We start from the raw sequence: 20,463 nt of genomic DNA on the forward strand, positions 1-20,463 counted from the left end.
TTCACCCCAAAAACCTAAAATTTTTTAAAATTCCTCGTCACATCGAATCTTATATTACATACATAAAATATTAAATATAAACAAAAAAACTAATTACACAGTTTACTTATAAATCACGAGACAAATCTTTTAACCCTAGTTAGTCTCTGATTGGACAATATTTGCCACAGACAAACGAAAGTGCTACGGTAACGAAATAAAAAAAAATCACATCTAAACAAGACCACATAGCTAAAAATATTGTTTAATAATATATTATAAGCGAAAAACACCAATGACTAGCAGATTCAGTTCCGTTATCATGGGGAGCCAAGGAGGGGGGCCACGTTTCGAGGAAACAAATTTATCAAGCGCAGACATCAAAATATTCTGCGTTTCACTTTTGATGTTTGATATTTTTTGCACAGCCGGTCAAATATTCTGCGTTTAAAGTTTAGCATTCTGTTCCAGTTTGATACAAAAAAACAACCGCCTACCTCACTCGTCCAACTCCCAACCAAACAACTTGATGAGAGCCTGAGAGCATAGAGCTTATTGTTTTAGGGCCCAGATATATGTAGCAACTAAAACGAAATAATTTATCTGACACGCGAAACTCGCTATACATGCATTGGAGGAAGCAATCTAAGCACAATATCGAATTAAACAGTGAGCCCAGAGTCAGAAACAGGAGCGAATATCCGTCTACCTCTAGATATGAATGAAGTATTACACTTGAGTATTTCGCACATCAAATATCATCCTCCACCGTATCTTGTTCCCCTGCCAAGCTTCCTACTGGGGGTAAGTAGGTTCAGAATCAGTCTTTTGAGGAACTGGTGCTCGCGACATTCTTCTTCCCACCATATTTCTGCCATTACAATCGTGGGGGCAAATCATGAGAAATGAGAAAAAAACAGACACTTTACCAAATACATAAAATTGCGGCAACTACACAGGCATTTCTTTAACATCACAAAATACGGCTCAAATTGATCCATGGACACATCTAATAGCGTTTAATGAACGCAAACCTTGTTAATAGACAGAAAGAGAAAAACACTCTATGCCAGTGTTATCAGGTCATCTGATTAATTGCGATGAGTTGTCCTAGTCGGTATCCGAACTCGTATAGGCACTATGACTCAATTAGGCCGATTAGTTTTCTGGTCGTCCAATTATCATCCATTAATCACGATTTGTCAGACAACCAGAAACAGAATGGAATTGCTGGACAACTGAGGACATGGGCTGCATCTGGGATGGCTTAGGTCATTTGAGCTCATGCTTTTCAGCCCAATTTGCAACCCTACATGCAGCCACCACCCTAGAGCTATCTTCATGCTTCATTTGTACTCTTAGAACATATAGTATATTAGTATACATTTGGTATATTAGTCCTGATATATATAGTACGACTAGGGGACGACCAGAGCCAACTAGTAATCCTGATCGACGAGTAATTGCAGCTAGTCAACTAGTTGGTCCCATGGCGACTAGGATTGACAAGACAACTTGATAACTTTGGTTTACGTATTACTTACACGAGCAACTCCCATGATACCCAGTTGGCATCAAGTGAATGACCATTCAGTGAATAAACAAAAATCAATGAGTTTAGTGGTAGGTACTGACCTGCTTCCCGATACTGAAAGGCACATATTTGTATTTGATCATATGCACAATCTGGCGCTTCATTGTTAAGACAAAGAGAACAACCCAGTAGCAGAGGAGTATAGGCCAGAAGACAGGAACATCAAACACTGAGAAGAAAGTCATCACAAAAGCTACAACAAAAGCTTTTGTGATTGCATACCTGAAAGATAAGGAAATAGATGTTAGGGGATATATTGGACAGGAGCCCCAGGAAAGATCTTCTGTATTAAGAATGAAAAGAACTAATTTAGAAAATACTAGAAACAAATGAGCCCACTAGGGATGCAAGTTTTGCTTTCTCTCTGGGTCATTGGGTTCACCCAAAACCCATTTCATTGAACTAATGTGGATTTCAAAGAAAAGCAAATGGGATAGAAATGAATTAGCTGGCCCAGAAGGATACAATTATAAGCATTGAATACATAGAAAGCAGTCGAAACACTTTGCATGCTGCATTTCATATGCACGCCATCAATAGCATTCTCACAATAAAACCTTGCAGCTGGTAACGGTTTAATCAACACAACTCCCAATTGTGGTTAAATAGAAAAAGGAGTACACAACACTAGTTATGCTGAACTATCAACAAAAGACTGAACCCCTAACAGAAAACTCCTGATGTAAATATCAGAAGGCAATGATCAATTCAGAAAGAAACCATCAGTATCTGGCTACCTGAACTCTTTCACCAAAGTGGAAACACTTCAAACTTGGGCTAAAACGAATTTTACCTTAATATCTCACAGAAATATAAATGATACAAACTATGTCGGGTTATGATGTAAATCATATTTTTAGCTGTGATACCAGTAAATCCATTCCGCACATGTGTAGCTATAGAGACCTCCACAGAACCACCCTTGGAAAATGATATTGCAGAGAAATGTTACCAAATACAACTTAAAACCCACTAGAACAAGCACATGGGTAGTGCATAGACAAAAGGTCAGACCACTGAGCAATAGTAACTAGGGAATGCAAACTTTTGAATGTGCGATGATCAGGACTCTGACAAGCTATTGTGTGGCTGCCATTTGGAAGAACAGAAGCTATATTACGCATTAAGCAGCTCACTAATAATGATGACCGAGACAGCAAGAATCACCAAAACTTTTCAAAAAGTTGGACTAGTCCAGAGAGAGACCATTAAATGAAGGATGAAGGCACTTCAGACTAATTCTAGTTTCAAGGAAGAAAGCCCCTGAGTCCCATTATCTATCTCTTTTTGTGTGTGTGTGTGTGGAACTACATCAGAGGCATTTATGTTTCTCGCACCATCCACTGGAATCACAAAACATATATGGCGCAATTGAAGGGACAAACCATGCCTTGAGTGGGTTCGTTCAGGGATTTGGCTCTGGTTTGGGAGATAATTGACAGGCTGGGTTGGTTGCGTCGGTGGAGAATATGTAAATCAAGAGTTCAGCATTAATCTGCACATAGGGCTTGTTTGATTCATTGCCCAACACCGCCAAAGGCCGCCGCACCTCGGACGCGTCACTTCAGTCAGTGTTTGCTTCGCTTCCAGAGTTCTAGCGCCAGCGCAGCTTATCAGCATGCATGCAAGCCATTTCTACGCCCAAACACACCAAATGTCTGGCGGCCAATTTGGTCATCGAACTTTCGGCGCGGCCACATGCTGGGCGTGGTGTCCCTAGGGACCGTCCAAACAGGCCCATATTGACAATGAATTTGTACCTAAGGTCATGGCACGCTGACTTGGAATTAAACAACCTTAGTCAGGTGACACGCGAGCTTCGTGACAGAGAAATCTAACACAATTTTGTAGCCATCTTATTTTCTCACTAAAGAAATAAATGGAAAGATCCTGGTACTTTGACAGGTAGTCTACCAGCTGCATGTTTTTACTAGCTAGTTTATGATCGATCAGAACAGAATGATTGCACAACTGTTTATGTTTCCTATTGATGATGGATTCATGGACACAACCATGTGAAAATCAGCTTTGCCACAGTTGGTAGACTTGTGTGCAAAATACACAACTTACTGCAGCCTGCAGGAGTAGCTGAGCAACTGTACCTCGAATCGTAACCGGTTTCCCAAATGCAAATTGGCTTGGCTCTGTGTGGCTTATGAGTACTCGTGCCTAGCTGACGGAAGGACAGCGCTAACTAAACTAGCGAGGCCGATCTGATCGCCCCCTTCCATCCAGTAAGTAAATACATAACACGGGACGAATCGCCCCAGCCGACCGGAGATAGTAAGAAGGCCAGACGGATCTGGCGAGGCGGAGAGACAGATCTGGGGGCGAGGACGAGAGATCTGACCAGAACTTGAACTCGGGGAGGCGCCTGATGAAGGGCTTGAACTCGTCGGAGCCCCGGGTGGGCAGCGCCGGCCCCTCGGCGGCGGCAGAGGGGTCGAGCTCGGGGTCGACCATGGGGGAGAGGAAACCGATGAGGAGGTTGAGGAGGTAGATCCCTAGCCCGTAGGTGACGATGTAGAAGCCCTGCACCATGTAGACCCGCAGCGCGTAGATGGCCGCGGCGGCGAGCGTGCCGAGCCACCGCCCCGTGGCGTGAGGCGTCGAGCGGTCCAGGTAGTACTGGAACGCCCGCGACGCGTCGCTCCGCCACTTGGCCGCCGCAGCCACGGCGCCGCCGGCGCCGGCGCCGGCCGAGTCGGCGCCCTCCATCGGATCGGATCGGGGCGGGGGTGGGGGTGGGGGACGAGGTGGAGACGAGGCCGAGGCGACTAGGTTCGGCTCGGCTCTTCCGGTCGGGAGTCGGTGCCGTTTACTTGCAGCTCGGCGTCCGCTCGGTTCTCTTCTCAAGACTGGGAACGGGATGGGCGTCGCGTCCCCGGGGCATATACCGTCCTTCGTCGATTCAGGATTCTTTCTCTGCTTGATGTTCTCCTGCTGCCTCAGGGACAAATCATGTTTTACTGCCTCCGTTCTAAGAAAAAAAAAATACTATTCTGGTAACTATTTTTTTTTAAAAAATAACCAAAATTAAATAAAAAAATTAACATTTATGATTTATGATACTAGTGTCATTAGGTTAATTATTAGTTGTGTATTTTTATTATAAATTATTGAGAATAAACATTGGTACTATTTTTACAAAATTAGTTAATTTTTTAAAAGACAACTTGGTCCAACTAATAGCATGTCCGTGCTAATACCACAGCAACATTTGAGGTACAGTTTAAAATCACCAGAAGATATCACAAACTAGTATTCTCTAATAAGGGGCGAAGGCAAGTTATGTCAAGGAGTGCAAATGCACCACTAAAAAAAATACAAAAATAGGAAATTTGATTAAAATTTTACCATATATGTACCTCTATTAGACTTGTCTATGCATCCACAAGACAAGTGTGTCACTCTCTAATTTGCTCTGGCATCACCACTATCTCTAATTATATTTCAATGTTTTCCTTCATAAATAATTACATTACAACTCCACTAATTACCATAGAATCACATATATATATATATATATATATATATATATATATATATATATATATATATATATATATATATATATATATATATATATATATATATATATATATATATATATATATATATATATATACTAATCTCTAAAATTATTTTTGACCAAATTGATACGTAGTTTCTTTTTTGACCGAAATGATCTATAGTTCCTTAAAAGGCTAAAATGAAGATAACCACTGTATTCACAATTTCCTATCAACCTGATCAACATTTGTACTTCTACAATATTTTCATTGCTTGTGTTATCGCTACGGAACCACATTAAGTAACTTTTTCAGGTACATACAAATTCTAGCTGTGAAAGTGAAATATGTGATATTAACTTTCGCAAATTTATGTAGCCCACAGCTTTAAGTGTATCATCATCTCTTGAGAAAGGGTATCACCAAACATGCCTAGCAATACTCCATAGTCTAGGAATACACATAAAAATGAATCCACAAAGGTCAAAGAGGAAGGGTATCAACAAACATGTCTGTCAATACTTTCAAAACAAATCAAATGAGACTATAGTCAGCACAATAAAATATGAAGTTCCTAGTTGATGTATTTTTTTATGATATTGCTTAAAGAATGTTGAGGAGCACAAACACCAGATGAACAATGTAACCATTTCAACTTTCAGTTCGGTTCATGCAACTTCATATTCATATCTGGGCACTTTATAACTAAGGCTGCGGGCTGACAGGATTGCTCTCAACCGTAAGGAGAGAAGTGGAATGTAACTAACATTTTACCTGTCGTCATAGCATTTTAACGTCGGACACTATTTAACTTCCCTCACGTAGTGAACCTGTGTGTTCATATATTAATTCGTAAATGATGCAATTATTTTCTTAAATCAATAAAACTCATCGAATGGCTTAATCTAAAAAAAAAGATACAAAGGACACATCTCGCTTACTCCACATAAACTGTTCAGCATCTAGCGTGTGTTTTATACATTGGCTAGATCAGAGGGTACACGGACACCTCTCAATACGAGTTCAATAGATGTTGATCCCGCATTTGATTTCTAAACTTTAAAGATCCTAGGTTTAGGCCGTTGGTCAGGTTATTTTGGTAGAAAATGTCTACTTAAATTTGAGACACCGACTCAACCACTATGCCAGAGCCTTTATCACTACTGGATCGACAGGTCTAACCATTGTCAGTTTGGTGTTTTAGCGATGGAGGGAGGGGTGATGATCACCTTCATCGCTGGTGGTTTTAAATTAGAAATAGAAATGGTCACACACCCCACTCCTGCAAGTCGCACCCTCAAGGACCCTCCTCTGCTATTGGCTCGCCATGTCTTCGTGCTCCCCATGCCATCAGTAGATCCAACGCTTATACCCTCACTTGTCAGGACACAGACCTATGTCATAAGAACATCGCCTTGCCATTGTAGTCGTCGCTGCCACTGCCATAGGGCCCACTTTGCCCCCTCCCTCCTCCCTCCCCCACCGAGGGAGGTGTCCGTTGTATTGGGGAAGGGGCCATTGTATCAAGGACAAGAGCAGTCTTTGTAGGGGCGGCATGCCCGCGTGTGCTGAGGGTTGCGCTCCATTGGGTGTCCACCATGTGTTGAGACTTGAGACTAGGGCACCACGCTGAGATAGAGGGAGGGACACACACAGGACATAGTTTGGATTCTATTGGGGATCTAGATTTTGGATCTAGGAGGGATCCAAAATGAACCGATGGTCAAAATATTTATCCTCAACGGTTTCTAGAGAACCAGCATTTAAAATGGTGCCACAAAAACTATTTGTGCAATTGTGAGCATATGAATTATGTTGTAGAGCGTAGTATTTCTCATGTCCAAGAAATAAATCACTCCATTTGTAAATATATGGTGTTTAGGATAAGCAATTCATTTCTATAAATTCAAATTCCACAACATAGTAGTATATGTTTGTGTGTATATGTATAAAAAACAACAACATTATTTAGGCACAAGATCCATAACTAATTTATGAAAAATTATTAAGGCCTTGTTTTGACTATTGATGCATATATATACACATCAATCCATGTGTGTTGGTGTGGATTATGGTAGAATTTAAACTATAAACTCCATCACAATCCACTCCAACACATTTTAGATGAATACATGTGAATCAAACAAAACCTAAGGTCTTGTTTGAATGCATATGTATCCACTTCAATCCACGGTGATGTGTTGGAGTGGATTGGAATGAAATTTAGTTTAGTTCTACTCTGATCTGCTTTAACACATGTAGATTGAGATAAATACGTACATATGCAAATAAGGCCTAAAGATGATGGAGGCTGATACACTCCAATATCCCCTTCAATACACGTGGGAAGCTGCTAGCCGTGTTGTTTCTTCTCCAAGACGACGAAGACGTTTGTGATGTCCTCCTTGTTTTTGGTAGCCTTGTTGTTGCGATAGTAGGCCTCTAGCAGGAGGGGGTACCTGCAGAAGAGTTCGTCCATGGCGGCACGACCGAACTGCATCTGCAGCGTGGGCTCTAGGGCCGCCCTCACATAGCTCGCGGTCTCCACTGCTAGCCACCGCGGTAAGTCTTCATCGTCTTCGTCTTTAGTAGGGTGATGAGAAACTCCTAGGAATGAGCACCCAAACAACCGCATGATTGTGACGGTAAAGGAGCCTTCCATGGAAACCATGTCACGGAGGTCGTCGGGGCAGGGGGTGTAGTAGGGCAAGTTGAAAGCGTGGACTTGTTCCTCGTCGATGAGTCCGACAGCGGCCATGTCCATTAGGGCGTCGGCGAGAGCGTCCCAGAGGTAGCAGTCGTGCATGCTAGGGCAGGCGGTCCTCCTGGCGAAGAAGGAGAGGAGGAGGACGCCGCGGGGCCTCACCTCCGCAGCGCGGCAACCGAGGAATGCGGCGAAGTCCGTCTCGAACTGCGCTCGGTACGCGTCCAGCACCGCCGTAGGGTTGCCCGCCGACGGCGACAAGTACACACGCCCCCTGTTCAGATGCTCACCGCTGCTCACCGTCTTCATCGTCGGCGCCTGCGTGCATGAACACGTCGTAGTACAAAATACATTTCATATATATATATATATATATATATATATATATATATATATATATATATGGTAAATTTTTCCTACTCCCTGGGAGTATCTACTCCCTTCTTCTATTCATGCGTCCGGCGAATGTCCGTCAAATGGATGTACGCCTGCATGCAATCGAGATTTTCGTGGCCTGGTGCCTCGGTGCGCACTGGTGGTTAGCCCGATGATGCTCCTGGTGACGCTATTGGATTGCCGATCGATGTACCCGTTTTCATATGAGAGTTCAAAAATGCACCCTAAAATAAAATATGTGTACCATGGAAAATCCGATAAAGTTTAAGCACTAATTCTATGTGCTCTTCTTTGATTTTGAATGGCAATCTGAGCCGATCTAGTGTATGTGTTCGTGTTTACATGTTTCATCTAAATCACTTGAATATGCATATATGACTCCAACATTGTTATTATTGTTTTTTATTTATTTCAAGCTGGGTTCACAATGATGACTTTTTCCGTGGAACATGTATGAACTCATACTGCATGTGCTTCAATCATCATGTACACATATTTTATTTTATTCTAATAAAAATAGTTGAATACATACTCTTGTTTTGTATATCTCCCATAAGTGAATGTATGCACATATACTTCGAAGTGGTCAGTGGTGTTAGTATGCACTTATACTATCTAAATCTTGGTGTATGTATGCATACTCTATTCTAGAAAGTATGTACAAATACTCTAAACTAAAATGTATGTACATAACTACATATACTCTATTAAAAAAGTATGTATAGATACTCTATTCTAAAAAGTATATATAAATACTTTATTCTGAAAAGTATGCACGATACTCCATTCCAAAATATACGTACTCATATGTATATAATAAAACTTGAAAACCAGATAAGACAACAACCGGCCGTAAACTCCTCACAAATTAAAAAAAAAACCGGTGTGGTAAATAACGTTGTTCTTTAATAGGTCTGGCAAAAAAAACAAACATGTATGCATTTTCATGCAGCCCATATACTATGTATGTACACATACTTTGGTAATTTGTTCTCGAAATAATATGTACGTACAAAAAAATCAAATAAGTCCACCGATCTGTTTAGCATCCTAATTTTCCGGGAATGCACCATGTATCCATGACTTGTTGCCGTCAAATGGATGTACGCCTGCATGCAACCGAGAATTTTGTGGCCTGGTGCCTGGTGGTTAGCTGGATTGCCGATCGATGTACCCGTTTACATATAGGAGTAACTATTCCTGGGAGTATAAAAAATGCACCCTATATATATATATATATATATATATATATATATATATATATATATATATATATGCACCAGTAACATAATAGCTAGGATTTGGCATGAAGGACACAGCAGGGTTTACCGGCCTTAATCACCTTTGAGAGGTAGTGTAGGCTGCTACAGGAGACGACGTAGTCCAGGCTTGCGTCCGGGAAGATGCGGCCGTAGAAGGACCCCGGCCAGGCGGACACGAGGCAGCCGCTGCCAGGGAGAGGTGACGACGGCAGCAGCCGGAAGACAGCGTTGAAGTCGTTGTTCGGGAGGTCGTTCAGGAAGACGTGCAGCTCGGGCAGCACCTCCCCGTCGTCGTCGTCGTCCGTGCCCTTCTTCGCCGCCGCCGCCAGCACGGCCTCAACGGCGTCGGACACCAAGAGCAGCGCGTTGGGCCCCGTGGCGCAGCCCAGGTCCGCGATGGCCATGGAGGCGGGGCAGCCGCGGGCGCGGTACAGCGCCGCCGCCGTGTCCTGCCTCTCCTTCTTCGTCTCCGCTGCGATTGCCCTCTGCAAAGTGGAGTTGTTAGCGTAGCTCATCTTTCCCTCTCGGCTGCTGTTCATGCATGCCACCGCTGGCAACCTTGCCGCCGGAGGAAGCCTCTCATGCTCCATCCTTCTTGTTGTTTTTAATGTAATGGAAAACTGGCCTACTCACTTCTCTTGCAAATACTCTCTAATCACTCTCTCTTTGTGATGAATCAGCGTAGGAAGCGGCTAACAGATTTATAGGCAGCAATAATGGGCTGGGATCCAAACTGAATCCACAAGCTACAGCTGCTAGAATGTCCAGCTGGATGAAATTTTAATTCATCAGCCCCTATATATATCCCTTTCAGCAACTTGTTCAAAACAAACCATAAAGGCTAAATTTGGAAGCATACGGTGTAATTAATCCTGGGAATACAACCCGCAACGAGATTTGTTTTTTAGACAAATCTAGAGTGATATGTGATACACATGCTTGATAAAAAGAATACATAAAATGCAAGTGACGTAAGAAAATGAGTAACACACGAGAAAACATGTATCATTGTATCAATCGAATGATAAATTGTTCTAGATACAGTCCAATTCTTCATGCAAACTTTAATTCAAGTAGCACCAAATGTCCAACCAAGCTAATCTATTCATCACCACATCAGATAGCCATCTCCATCCACGCATCTAGACGGATACTGAAACATAAAACAGGATATTAATTTCTTGACCAAGAACTTTGGCACTAGAACACGCTACTACTAAAAAGATTTTGGGGGAAAAGGTCCAGGATTAATTAACAGAGGCGGGCGCAGCAGGATGCCGGCTTAATGGTCGAGGCAGCCAGGGAGGAACTACCATATCTGTTAATCTTTTTTTTAGAATTACATGGAGGCAATCGTCTTAGAGAGACCGCCTCAGTTATAATGCTCCATAAATGGAGACACTTTACGAAGACCACTTGTTAAAATGTTAATGCAGGTGGGCATCCTTAACAAATCGTCTCTGTTATTGCTCTATTTATAGAGACGGTCTCGTTAAAGAGATCATCTCTGTTAACACTTTAAAGAGAGGTTGGCTTCTTAAGTTGGTGATCATCTTAGGGTGCCGTCTCCATTGGTGAGAGACTAACTTCTCCCTAACCATGTTATCTTCTTCCTCTACATGCTCTTTCTTTTTTTGACAGGTGAAGTGCTCTAAAATTATGAAAAAATGTCCATTTTTGAAGGAGAGGTTTTGCTCTTGATTTCTTTAAGGGCCGGAGGTGGTCGTAGGAGGTTGGTATGCGCTCTCATATACTTATTTTTCGCTCCTTTTGAAGTTTTTGGTGGTCTAGATCTAGACCTATGGTGGAGGAGAGAGAGAAAATACTAGATATACTTCATCAAATTGTTTTGTTATTTGTATCATGCACGTATATTTTGCTTATGTGAGAGAAACAGAATATATATAAGGCTGGACGAAAAACTCGTAACTCGCTAGCTCACTCGAGTCGCCCGTTAATGACTCGGCTCAAGCTCGACTCATTTTATAATGAGCCAGCTCAGTTTATAATGAGCTAGCTCGCGAGCCATAACGAACCAGTCAATTATCAAGTCAGCAACTAAAATTGGCTCGGTCACATGGCCATACATCTCTCGGCAGCTCGCCTCGGCCCATTCGTGAAACCCAAACTTTATCGTTCAATGCATAATGCTTAAACTGTATGCGTATGACTATCATGTAGTCACGGTTGTGATCGTGGTGGACTGGCCAGACAAAACTCTAGTTCGTTTATTGAATTGTTGAAGTCAGAAGTACTTTGTTTAGTTCATTTTAGGTATATGCATGTGATGTATTTGTTGCTCAATTGCTTTTATAAATTTATAGTCTCTCTATATTGTGTTTTTATGATTTGGCTCGCGAACCAAACAAGCTAGCTCGAGCTCGCTAATGAGCCGAGCCGAGCTAGCCTTCTAGCTCGTTTGTATAACGAGTCATAACGAGCCGGACCATAACAAGCGAAGCTATAACAAGCCAAGCTGGCTCAATATCCAGCCTAAGCTCTATATATCATTAATATTGTCATATTCATCTTTTTTGTTATTTGTGTGTGGGAAAGAGAAAATATACAAGTTATTCATGTATATGATAAGATGATACATATATTAATGTGTCTATAGTATAATCAAATAAATTAATTTCTTTATTATGCATGCATATCTTTGGGCTAGCAGTGGTGGTTCTAAGTACATCGTATTCAGTTTGCAACAATATTATAATTAGGAAAACAGAATTCAAATGTGATGGTGGAAAACAAAATAATTCAAATCTGCAAAGCATTAAGGCTAGTCTCAAATGCATGTTTCATGAGAGTATCATGCACATTAAATAAGATGTCATATAAGTAAAATTGCTGACTTGGTAGAGTCATTAAACGAAGGAGTTTGATCGGATGAGAGAGGAGTTTCATCCCAGTCTCAATGCATGTTTCATGAGAGTGTCATGCACATGAAATAGAGTGCCACGTAAGCAAAATTACTGACTTGGCAGGGTCATTAAATGAAGGAGTTTCATCAGATGAGAGAGAAGTTTCATCACCATGAAACTCCTATGGCTCGGTTACCTAGTTTATAGTCTTGGTAACTGTACCATGAAACTATGCATTGAGACTGGCCTAAAACTCATATAGCTCGGTTACCTAGTTTATAGTCTTGGTAATTGTGTCATGAAACTATGCATTGAGACTGGCCTAATAGAAGTAACACAGCCGAGATGGCTGCCTCTATTAGGGCACTCACAATGCAAGACTCTATCACAGAGTCCAAGACACTTAATTACATATTATTTATAGTATTTTGCTGATGTAGCAGTATATTTATTGAAGAAAGAGATAGAAAAAATAAGACTCCAAGTCTTATTTAGACTCCAAGTCCATATTGTTCGAGGTAATAAATAACTTTAGACTCTATGATAGAGTCTGCATTGTGAGTGCCCTTAGAGTTTAATGGATGCGGGCGCTTTAGGACTGTTGCCTTTATTAATATATTAATGAAGACAAGAGCATTAAGATGTCTGGCCTTGTTTAGTTCCGTAATTTTTTTAGTTTTAGATAGTGTAGCATTTTCATTCTTATTTGACAAATATTGTCTAATCGTAAATTAACTAGGTTCAAAAGATTCATCTTACGATTTATAGATAAACTATAATTAGTTTTTATTTTCGTCTATATTTAATGCTCTATGCTTATGGCACAAGATTCGATGTGACAGAAAATCTTGAAATTTTTTTGGTTTTTTGGAGAAAACTAAACAAGGCGTAATTAATGTGGCCTTTTACCAAAGGTGAACGTCATGCCTATCTCTATCAACCCAAAATAATTACCTGCGATAATGTTTATAGTAGTAGCAGTAGACACTATACATAAAAATCACACTCGTAATAGATAGTTTCTTTAAAATTAAATTTTGCATGATCAATGTTTTTTCTCTCATTACTGGGCACAACAGGAGCGGCTAAATATGCTCTGTAAGAGCGGCTGGTCTAGACGCCTTTTTGCAAACGCTCTTACATCCACTGTAAGGGTTGCCCTTTTGCAAACGCTCTTACAGTGGATTCCATTATAAGGGTTGTTCAATACCAGCCGTCGTTGTAGTGGTCCACTGTAAGGGCGGCTGATGTTTCCATCCGTCCCTACAGTGTCCAACTATAAGTGCGGCTCAATCTAGAGCCGTCCTTACAGTTATTTTCAGCAAAAAAATAAAAATTACAATAATCAAATAGAGCAATCAACACAGCATATATATATATATATATAATTTCAAATCCAATCTAACTACAACACAACATATATATAATATCAAATCTGACCACATCACAACACAAACATCAAATTCAAGTTTCGTCATTAAATTTACAAATTCAAAAGTTCTATCATAACAAGTTCCACAAGTTTGTCAAATCCACAAGTCCAACAAGTTCCACTCTTTGTACAGATCTAAAAATCTATGAAGAAATCTATTATACTAGCTAGCTAGAACTGCAATCAAAATCTATCACCGAAGAGCAAGAAATAAGATTCTTGCCTTACAAGATCAGGCTTGCAGAAGATCAATTGTGGTCTCGTCCTACATCTGGCTCAACTCTAGCAACAACAGATCTTTGGCTTCCTGTGTTCAGAGGTGCAAAAAAATGAGAACTCAACAGTAGATCTCCGGCAACCAAATCCTACTAGCAGTTCACAATTATCTCTTAAAAATCAAAACTAGGGTTCATCCTCATTAAACAAAACTTGTAGTGGAATATTATATCGTTAAAGATCTTACAAATGTCATGGGACTTTAAGCAATGATAAAATTGTGTTTTCTAACATCAGAAAATCACCTAGTCTTGAGTGCAGATGATAGCAGTTCGCAAATAGTATTGAACTTCATCTATTCCTTGACTAGCTGTAAATTCATAGAAGGGACGCTATGCTACATAAGTGTAACCAAACCAGTGCACTTTCTAGCAATATCTCACTCCATATATTTCACTACAATGTGTAGATAAAATAATTTAGCACCCAGCAATGATCAGCTCTCAAGTCTAACCTAGATCTTAGCAAGGTCTGTCTTTCATATGCCAAAGTAACAAGTGTAAATATGAAATGCTGAATAAGAATTCTGTATGACAAAATTAACAAACCTGAGTATAAATCGTTTTATATTGGCCAGGTAAGGCCTGCCATTTTCCTATGCCCAAGGTTGTCCATTGTCACCATCTGCTTGTATATATCCAGCAAAACTCTTTAGCTGACAAAAAGAATTGTGTTTAGTTAGTCTTTAAATTATTCATACTAGTTGTGCTGCTAGACTAAACAAAAATAAACTAAGAACACAACAGCTAGACTAGAGAAAGATTAAAAAACTGGACATCCTGCTAATAAATTAACTGAAGACAACATAGATCATAGATAGAAGAAAGACATAGTAAAGCAAAAAAATATGAGAAACTAGCACCTTGGATTTGGATCTAGCAACTGGATCTGGATGCAACAGCCACCGGCCGCCGACGCCCTGTAGACCTGGCAGACGCAAGAAGCCCTAGGCCAGCAACAGGCCCCGGCCGCCCCGCGTGGCTGCTGGCTACAACCATGGAGAAGAGGGGAGGGAAGGGATGGCGCGGCCACGCCATGGAGAAGAAGGGTGTAACACCCAAAAATTTTGATTTCAAATTAATAGGATTTAATTTGATTTATTCGAGTATTTCTTCTGTGAGCATTTAATATAGAAAATAAATAAATTTTGTTAGAATTAAAACTCATCATAAGTTTAGTAACATGATTTTTTACATTCATGCTGAGACATATTTTATTTTGTGTTGTTTGCTTTTGGTTAGAAATAATTTGTGCTTTCAAAATTCTATTTGGAAAATGTTTTGGAAAAGAAACCAGAAAAGAAAAGAAGAAAAAGAAAAGGGGAGACAACCCCTGGGTCTGGCCGAGGCCCAGCTTTGCCCCCTACAGCCCAGTTTCCTTCCCCGCGCCCCCCCTCTTTCGCTGACACCCCGGCCCCGCGAGTCAGCCTCCTCTCTCTCACCTTCCTTCTTCCTTCCCCCGCTGTGACCCAAGCAAGGAAAGCTCCTCACCGAACCGATTCCGAAATCCCGCGATTCTTGCCAAACGCGTTAACCGAAGCCCTACAAAGCTCCAGCACCGACCCTGCGCGTTATCCTTCCGTTTTCGCAGCATTAACCGAGCCCTAGAACCTGCTGCACCTCTAAACGGATCTCGCCGAGTTGGGAGCGAAGCCGCCGCCGCGACGCGCCTCTCCTGCTCCTCTTCGGCTTAAACAACCCTTCTCGGTGAGCTCGCGACGCTCTTCTCCATCTCCCGGTGTCCTCGGCTTGAGTTTTGGTGCACGGAATCGAGAAGTCGGACGACGCCGGCGAGCTCAAGGCCCTCTGGCCATGGCGCCGCCGCGCCGGAGCCCTGGAAGCCGGCCGGCCGCCGCCCTTTGCTCCCTGGAAGAAGTGTGGACCGTCGGATGATGGATCAAAGGCCCACAATTGAAGATACCCTTTCGCCAGGAAATTTGCTAAAGAGTCCCTGGACTTTTCCATGAATTAACCCGCGGTCCATGGCGTATTTTAGTTTTTACGCTTTCCAGTTTTAAAAGCGTAATCCTGTCCGGTTCAATTCAGTTTACGCTTTCGGTTATTTACAGTTTTGCCATCAATTTTATAATGCTCATAAAATATTCATTTTAACTCCGTTTTTGTCCATTCAAATTCCGTTAGATTCGTATTTACAAGCTCTACATGTTAGAAGTAATATTTCACTGTTTTGAAACTTTTTAATTTCCTGGTACTATTTAATTAATTATTTCTCTATAGGAAATCTTGGAAAATTCATATCTTCCACGTTTTAATTCTGATTTTCGTGAACTTTACGTTTGTGTGATCGTAGCGCTGCGTAGAATATTTTTGTAAACTTTTATCTTTGATTTCTCACTTTTGGTGTAATGTTCTAATTATATCTTGTTTGCTTTGTGTATGATTGTCTCCATTGGATTGCGTGTTGTTGATTGATGTTTGGGAATAGACGGTGAGCCGTACGTTGGTGATCAAGACCAAGCTTTTGAAGACCAGCAGGCTCAGGAGAGCTTTGATCAAGGCAAGTATAACTTGGGATTATCCTTGTTACCTATACACAATTAATATAACATTTATCATATGCATGCTATCACCTTGTCGACCTTAGTAGAATCATAGATGATTGTTACCTGGATTCCATGTGTGCTTGATATAATCCATGATCTTGTAAGATGATTAATAGCTATGCAATGAACATAAAAGAATGACAAATGACTGTATGAGATCTTGTCTGTACGTGATCATCCGGGATAACAGTGCAACCATGAGGGCTATAATGGCTCTGGCTTTAGCTCAGTATGAAGCCCTTTCCTAGCTTGTTAGTGGTTACCCGAAAGGGCGGAGGGGCTGAACCGTTTTGGGTATAGTGTGGCCTCTGTCTGTATGTGTATAGGCTGCGAGTCATTGTGCCATCGGAAGGGGGGCTCTGTATCTGCACGCAAAGGAAACCTTGCGGCCCTAACTTGTTAGACTAACTTTTGAAAGACTTCATAGTGATCCCTGCCGACCTCCCTAGGAAGGGGGTTAAGAGATTAGCTACCTCGGGCGAAAGGGTAAATCATGACTCATGGGTAAAGATGTACAACCTCTGCAGAGTGTAAAACTGGTATACTAGCCGAGCTCACGGCCAGGAGCGGCCTTGGGGACATCTACATTAAGATGATGAGCTTGTTATGTTATTATGTTCATTTGATTATCGTTTATGCTATGAATTAATTATGTTTACATTTGATCATGTGGTTAATGGATTATTACTGCTACCTTGACATTTGCTATTTAATTATGAATATGCTATCCACTATTAAAAGCGAAATGCAGTCAAACCAGTGTCAGCTATTTGAGCCTCATGAACCCCTGGTTATACTTGTTGAGTACGATATGTGCTCACTCTTGCAATTTCCCAACACCTCAGGATATGATAATAAAGATGACTGGAATGAGGATTACTGTTATGAGTACTAGGTTTGGAGTCAACCAGTCAACAGTGTCCCTGTGTGGAGCTTCCGTCGAGAGCGTTGTTTACCTCATGCTATCATTTTTGTATGAGACTATGTGATATATTATGTTCCGCTATGTAATAAACACTGCAATGATACATTTGAGATTTGTCTACTTATGTGTGCGACTGTTTCTAGGGCACATATGAGTCTTTTATGCATCCTATTTTGTTCTTAAAATATGGGTGTGACAAATTGGTATCAAAGCTTTGTTGACTGTAGGACGCAAACCTAGTTAGCAATGGTCAAAAATTTAGGTCCTCTATTTTGCTTACTTCATGCTTCCCACTATGGCCTTGTTATTTGCTAAAAGTTTATGCTTCTCTATCTTGCTCTATTGTGAAATTATTGCATCCATCTGATCAATGTCTAAAAACTTTTTGTAGATGCCGCCCCGTACCCGTAATGCTGCACGTATGGCTACTGAGGAGTACCGTGCCATGTTCAACCCAAGAGGACAGCATGTGGATGGAGTTACTGAGCTGGAAGATGAGGAATCAAGGGTGGAAGCTCAGGAGGAAGTGCCTGAAGATGAGGAGATGCAAGATCCACCTCCACCACAGTCTGCTAATGCAAGGATGGGATGGACTACTGAGATGTGGCTTCCAGAAGCAGATCCCAAGGCTTTCTTCCATGAGAATTTGGTGTTGACATTGGAACACCATTATCCGGATTTGCAGGCCACACTGGAGTATAACTGCACTGAGCAGAAACACCCTCTGAGGAGATCACTTTGGGATGCAGAGCTGGTAGTCAAAACACTGGATGCCACTAAGGGGATTCAAAAGGTGGAATCAAAACACATCTCTCGAATCAGCTGGGACACGATGAAGGAAAGCATGGCAGAGGCAGCTTACCAGGCCTTGATCTTTTACCGTGGTAGACGCTTTGAGGATGTCCAGTACAATGCAACATACCACTATCCTCGCTTTGTACCAGAGAAGATGACTTGGGCCATAGAAGTTGCAGATGCTTCACAACCAAAGCTTCAAGCACAAGTGGAGTTGACTTATGAACTAACCGTCAAGGTGATAGAGTTGGAGAATGAACTGCACCGAGAGGAAGCTGCTGGAGAAAGAGCAAAGGGAAGCAGATGACCTTCGAGCGGAGTTAGGCCGTCCCAAGCTCCATAGGAGGCTGCGTCTTGAACCTATCTTGAAGGATGCTGCTCCGGAGGAATAAAAAAAACCCATATGTAATAGGAACGTTAGTAGTTTGCGAGTTATTTCGAGTCTTTTGCTAGTGTGGTGTGAACTTGGTGTGCTTGCTGGATTGTTATTATGAATATGTGTGATTTGGATTTTTGTAATGAGTGCTGGGACTTTGTGGGCATGTCCACAAGTTCCCTAGTTAAGAACCTTAAGTAAGAACATGAATAAATTGTGGTTTGGGGCCATATCCTGTTTCTGTCTTTTGCTGTTTTTCTGGAGCAGTCTGCAATGATTCTGGTATAAGTCAAATTCTGTTCGTGAAATGTTCATCAAATTTTTTTGAGAACAAGTAGACTTTCATATCTTTCCAATGCCGCAAGAATGACCATATTATCTGTTATGAGCTGTGAGTTATGACTGTTTAAATTTGAGGTTTCTGCGCAGTCTGGAATTCTGGAACAGTTTCGGTTGTACCCAGTTTTTGATTAACCTAACTTTGGAATCTGTTAATATGATCTAAATGAAAGTTGTAGACAATTTCTTTATGTTTCCAACGGTGTACAGCATGTATCCTATTGAATTCTGGAACTCGAGATATGACTGATTTTCTGATCTGCTGGTGTTGGATGTTACCCAGAAAATTTCAGATTCCGTTAACTCTTGTAATTGTCATGTTAGACATTACTAAGATGTGTTTATATACCTTGGAATGCAGATGGCAGCAAGGGGAAGAGGCAGAGACAGAGGCCGTGGCAATGGCAATGGTGGCAATGCCCCAATCACCGTGGAGGAACTCATGCAAACCCAAAATGAGATGATGCACGTTTTCATGCAGCACCTACAACAGCAACCTCCACCAACACCACCACCTGTTCATGTGAGGGATAAGCGTGGGGAGTTTATGAAGAGAAGACCCCCGGTATTTACACACTTAGCTGATCCCATAGAGGCAGATGATTGGTTACGTGCTATGGAGAGGCAACTGAACACAGCACAGTGCAATGACTTGGAGAAGGTGTTGTATGTTTCTGGACAGCTTCAGGGGGCAGCTCAGACATGGTGGGAGTCATATCAAGCTGCTCGTCCCAACAATGCTCCTCCTGTCACATGGCTGGAATTCTGTAGAGATTTCAGAGCTCGACATATAAATGAGGGAATGATGAAGCTCAAGCAAGAAGAATTCAGATCACTCAGGATGGCCTCCATGACTGTGGCAGAATATCATGACACATTTGAACAGTTGGCTCGCTATGCTCCGAACGATGTCAGGGAAGATGCTGATAAGCAGCGTCTATTCATGAAAGGTCTTTACTACGAGCTCAGGTTACAGTTGGCTGGAAACACCTATCCTACCTTCCAGGCACTTGTGAATCGTGCCATTGTGCTTGATAATATGCGTAAGGGTCAGGATAAGAAGAGAAGGATGCGGGCACAATGTTCGGGGAGCAACAACTGTCAGCGTTTCAGTTCTCATCAAGGCTATCAGCAGAGGTTCCAGAGACCAGTTAGTCAGTGGAACCGAAACCAGCAACCCCAGCGTTTCTAGAATCAATCACAGAGTGGGAACCAACGTCCTCCATTCCACCAACGGAATCCTAGACAACAGCAGAATAGTCAGCAGACACACCGCTTAGGAAATTCAAATGCCACCCCCATGAAGAAGAGTGCTACCAATACTCCTACGAGGTGTTTCTAGTGCGGGAAGGAAGGGCATATGTCATACGATTGTCCAGATAAGTTTAACAAGCAGAACAGCAACCAGAAGTCTACTGCTTATGCGGCAACAGTGAACAATGTGGC

The 20,463-nt window shown here is 41.7% G+C and overlaps 2 protein-coding genes across 2 annotated transcripts; both read right to left on the reverse strand.

Moving 5' to 3' along the window:
* LOC110433995 (protein RER1A-like) lies at positions 396-4,447 on the reverse strand. The gene is made up of 3 exons (XM_021457408.1): positions 3,924-4,447; positions 1,615-1,795; positions 396-850 (listed from the first exon to the last, which is right to left on the reverse strand). Exons 1-3 carry the CDS (start codon positions 4,289-4,291, stop codon positions 800-802), a joined length of 600 nt encoding a protein of 199 aa, XP_021313083.1. The 5' UTR covers positions 4,292-4,447; the 3' UTR covers positions 396-799.
* LOC8085044 (salicylate carboxymethyltransferase) lies at positions 7,439-10,062 on the reverse strand. The gene is made up of 2 exons (XM_021456105.1): positions 9,528-10,062; positions 7,439-8,107 (listed from the first exon to the last, which is right to left on the reverse strand). The coding sequence occupies exons 1-2, from the start codon at positions 10,035-10,037 to the stop codon at positions 7,439-7,441; spliced, it is 1,179 nt and encodes a 392-aa protein (XP_021311780.1). The 5' UTR covers positions 10,038-10,062.

The sequence above is a fragment of the Sorghum bicolor genome, chromosome 3 (genome assembly GCF_000003195.3).
Source record: "Sorghum bicolor cultivar BTx623 chromosome 3, Sorghum_bicolor_NCBIv3, whole genome shotgun sequence".
Lineage (NCBI taxonomy): Eukaryota > Viridiplantae > Streptophyta > Magnoliopsida > Poales > Poaceae > Sorghum > Sorghum bicolor.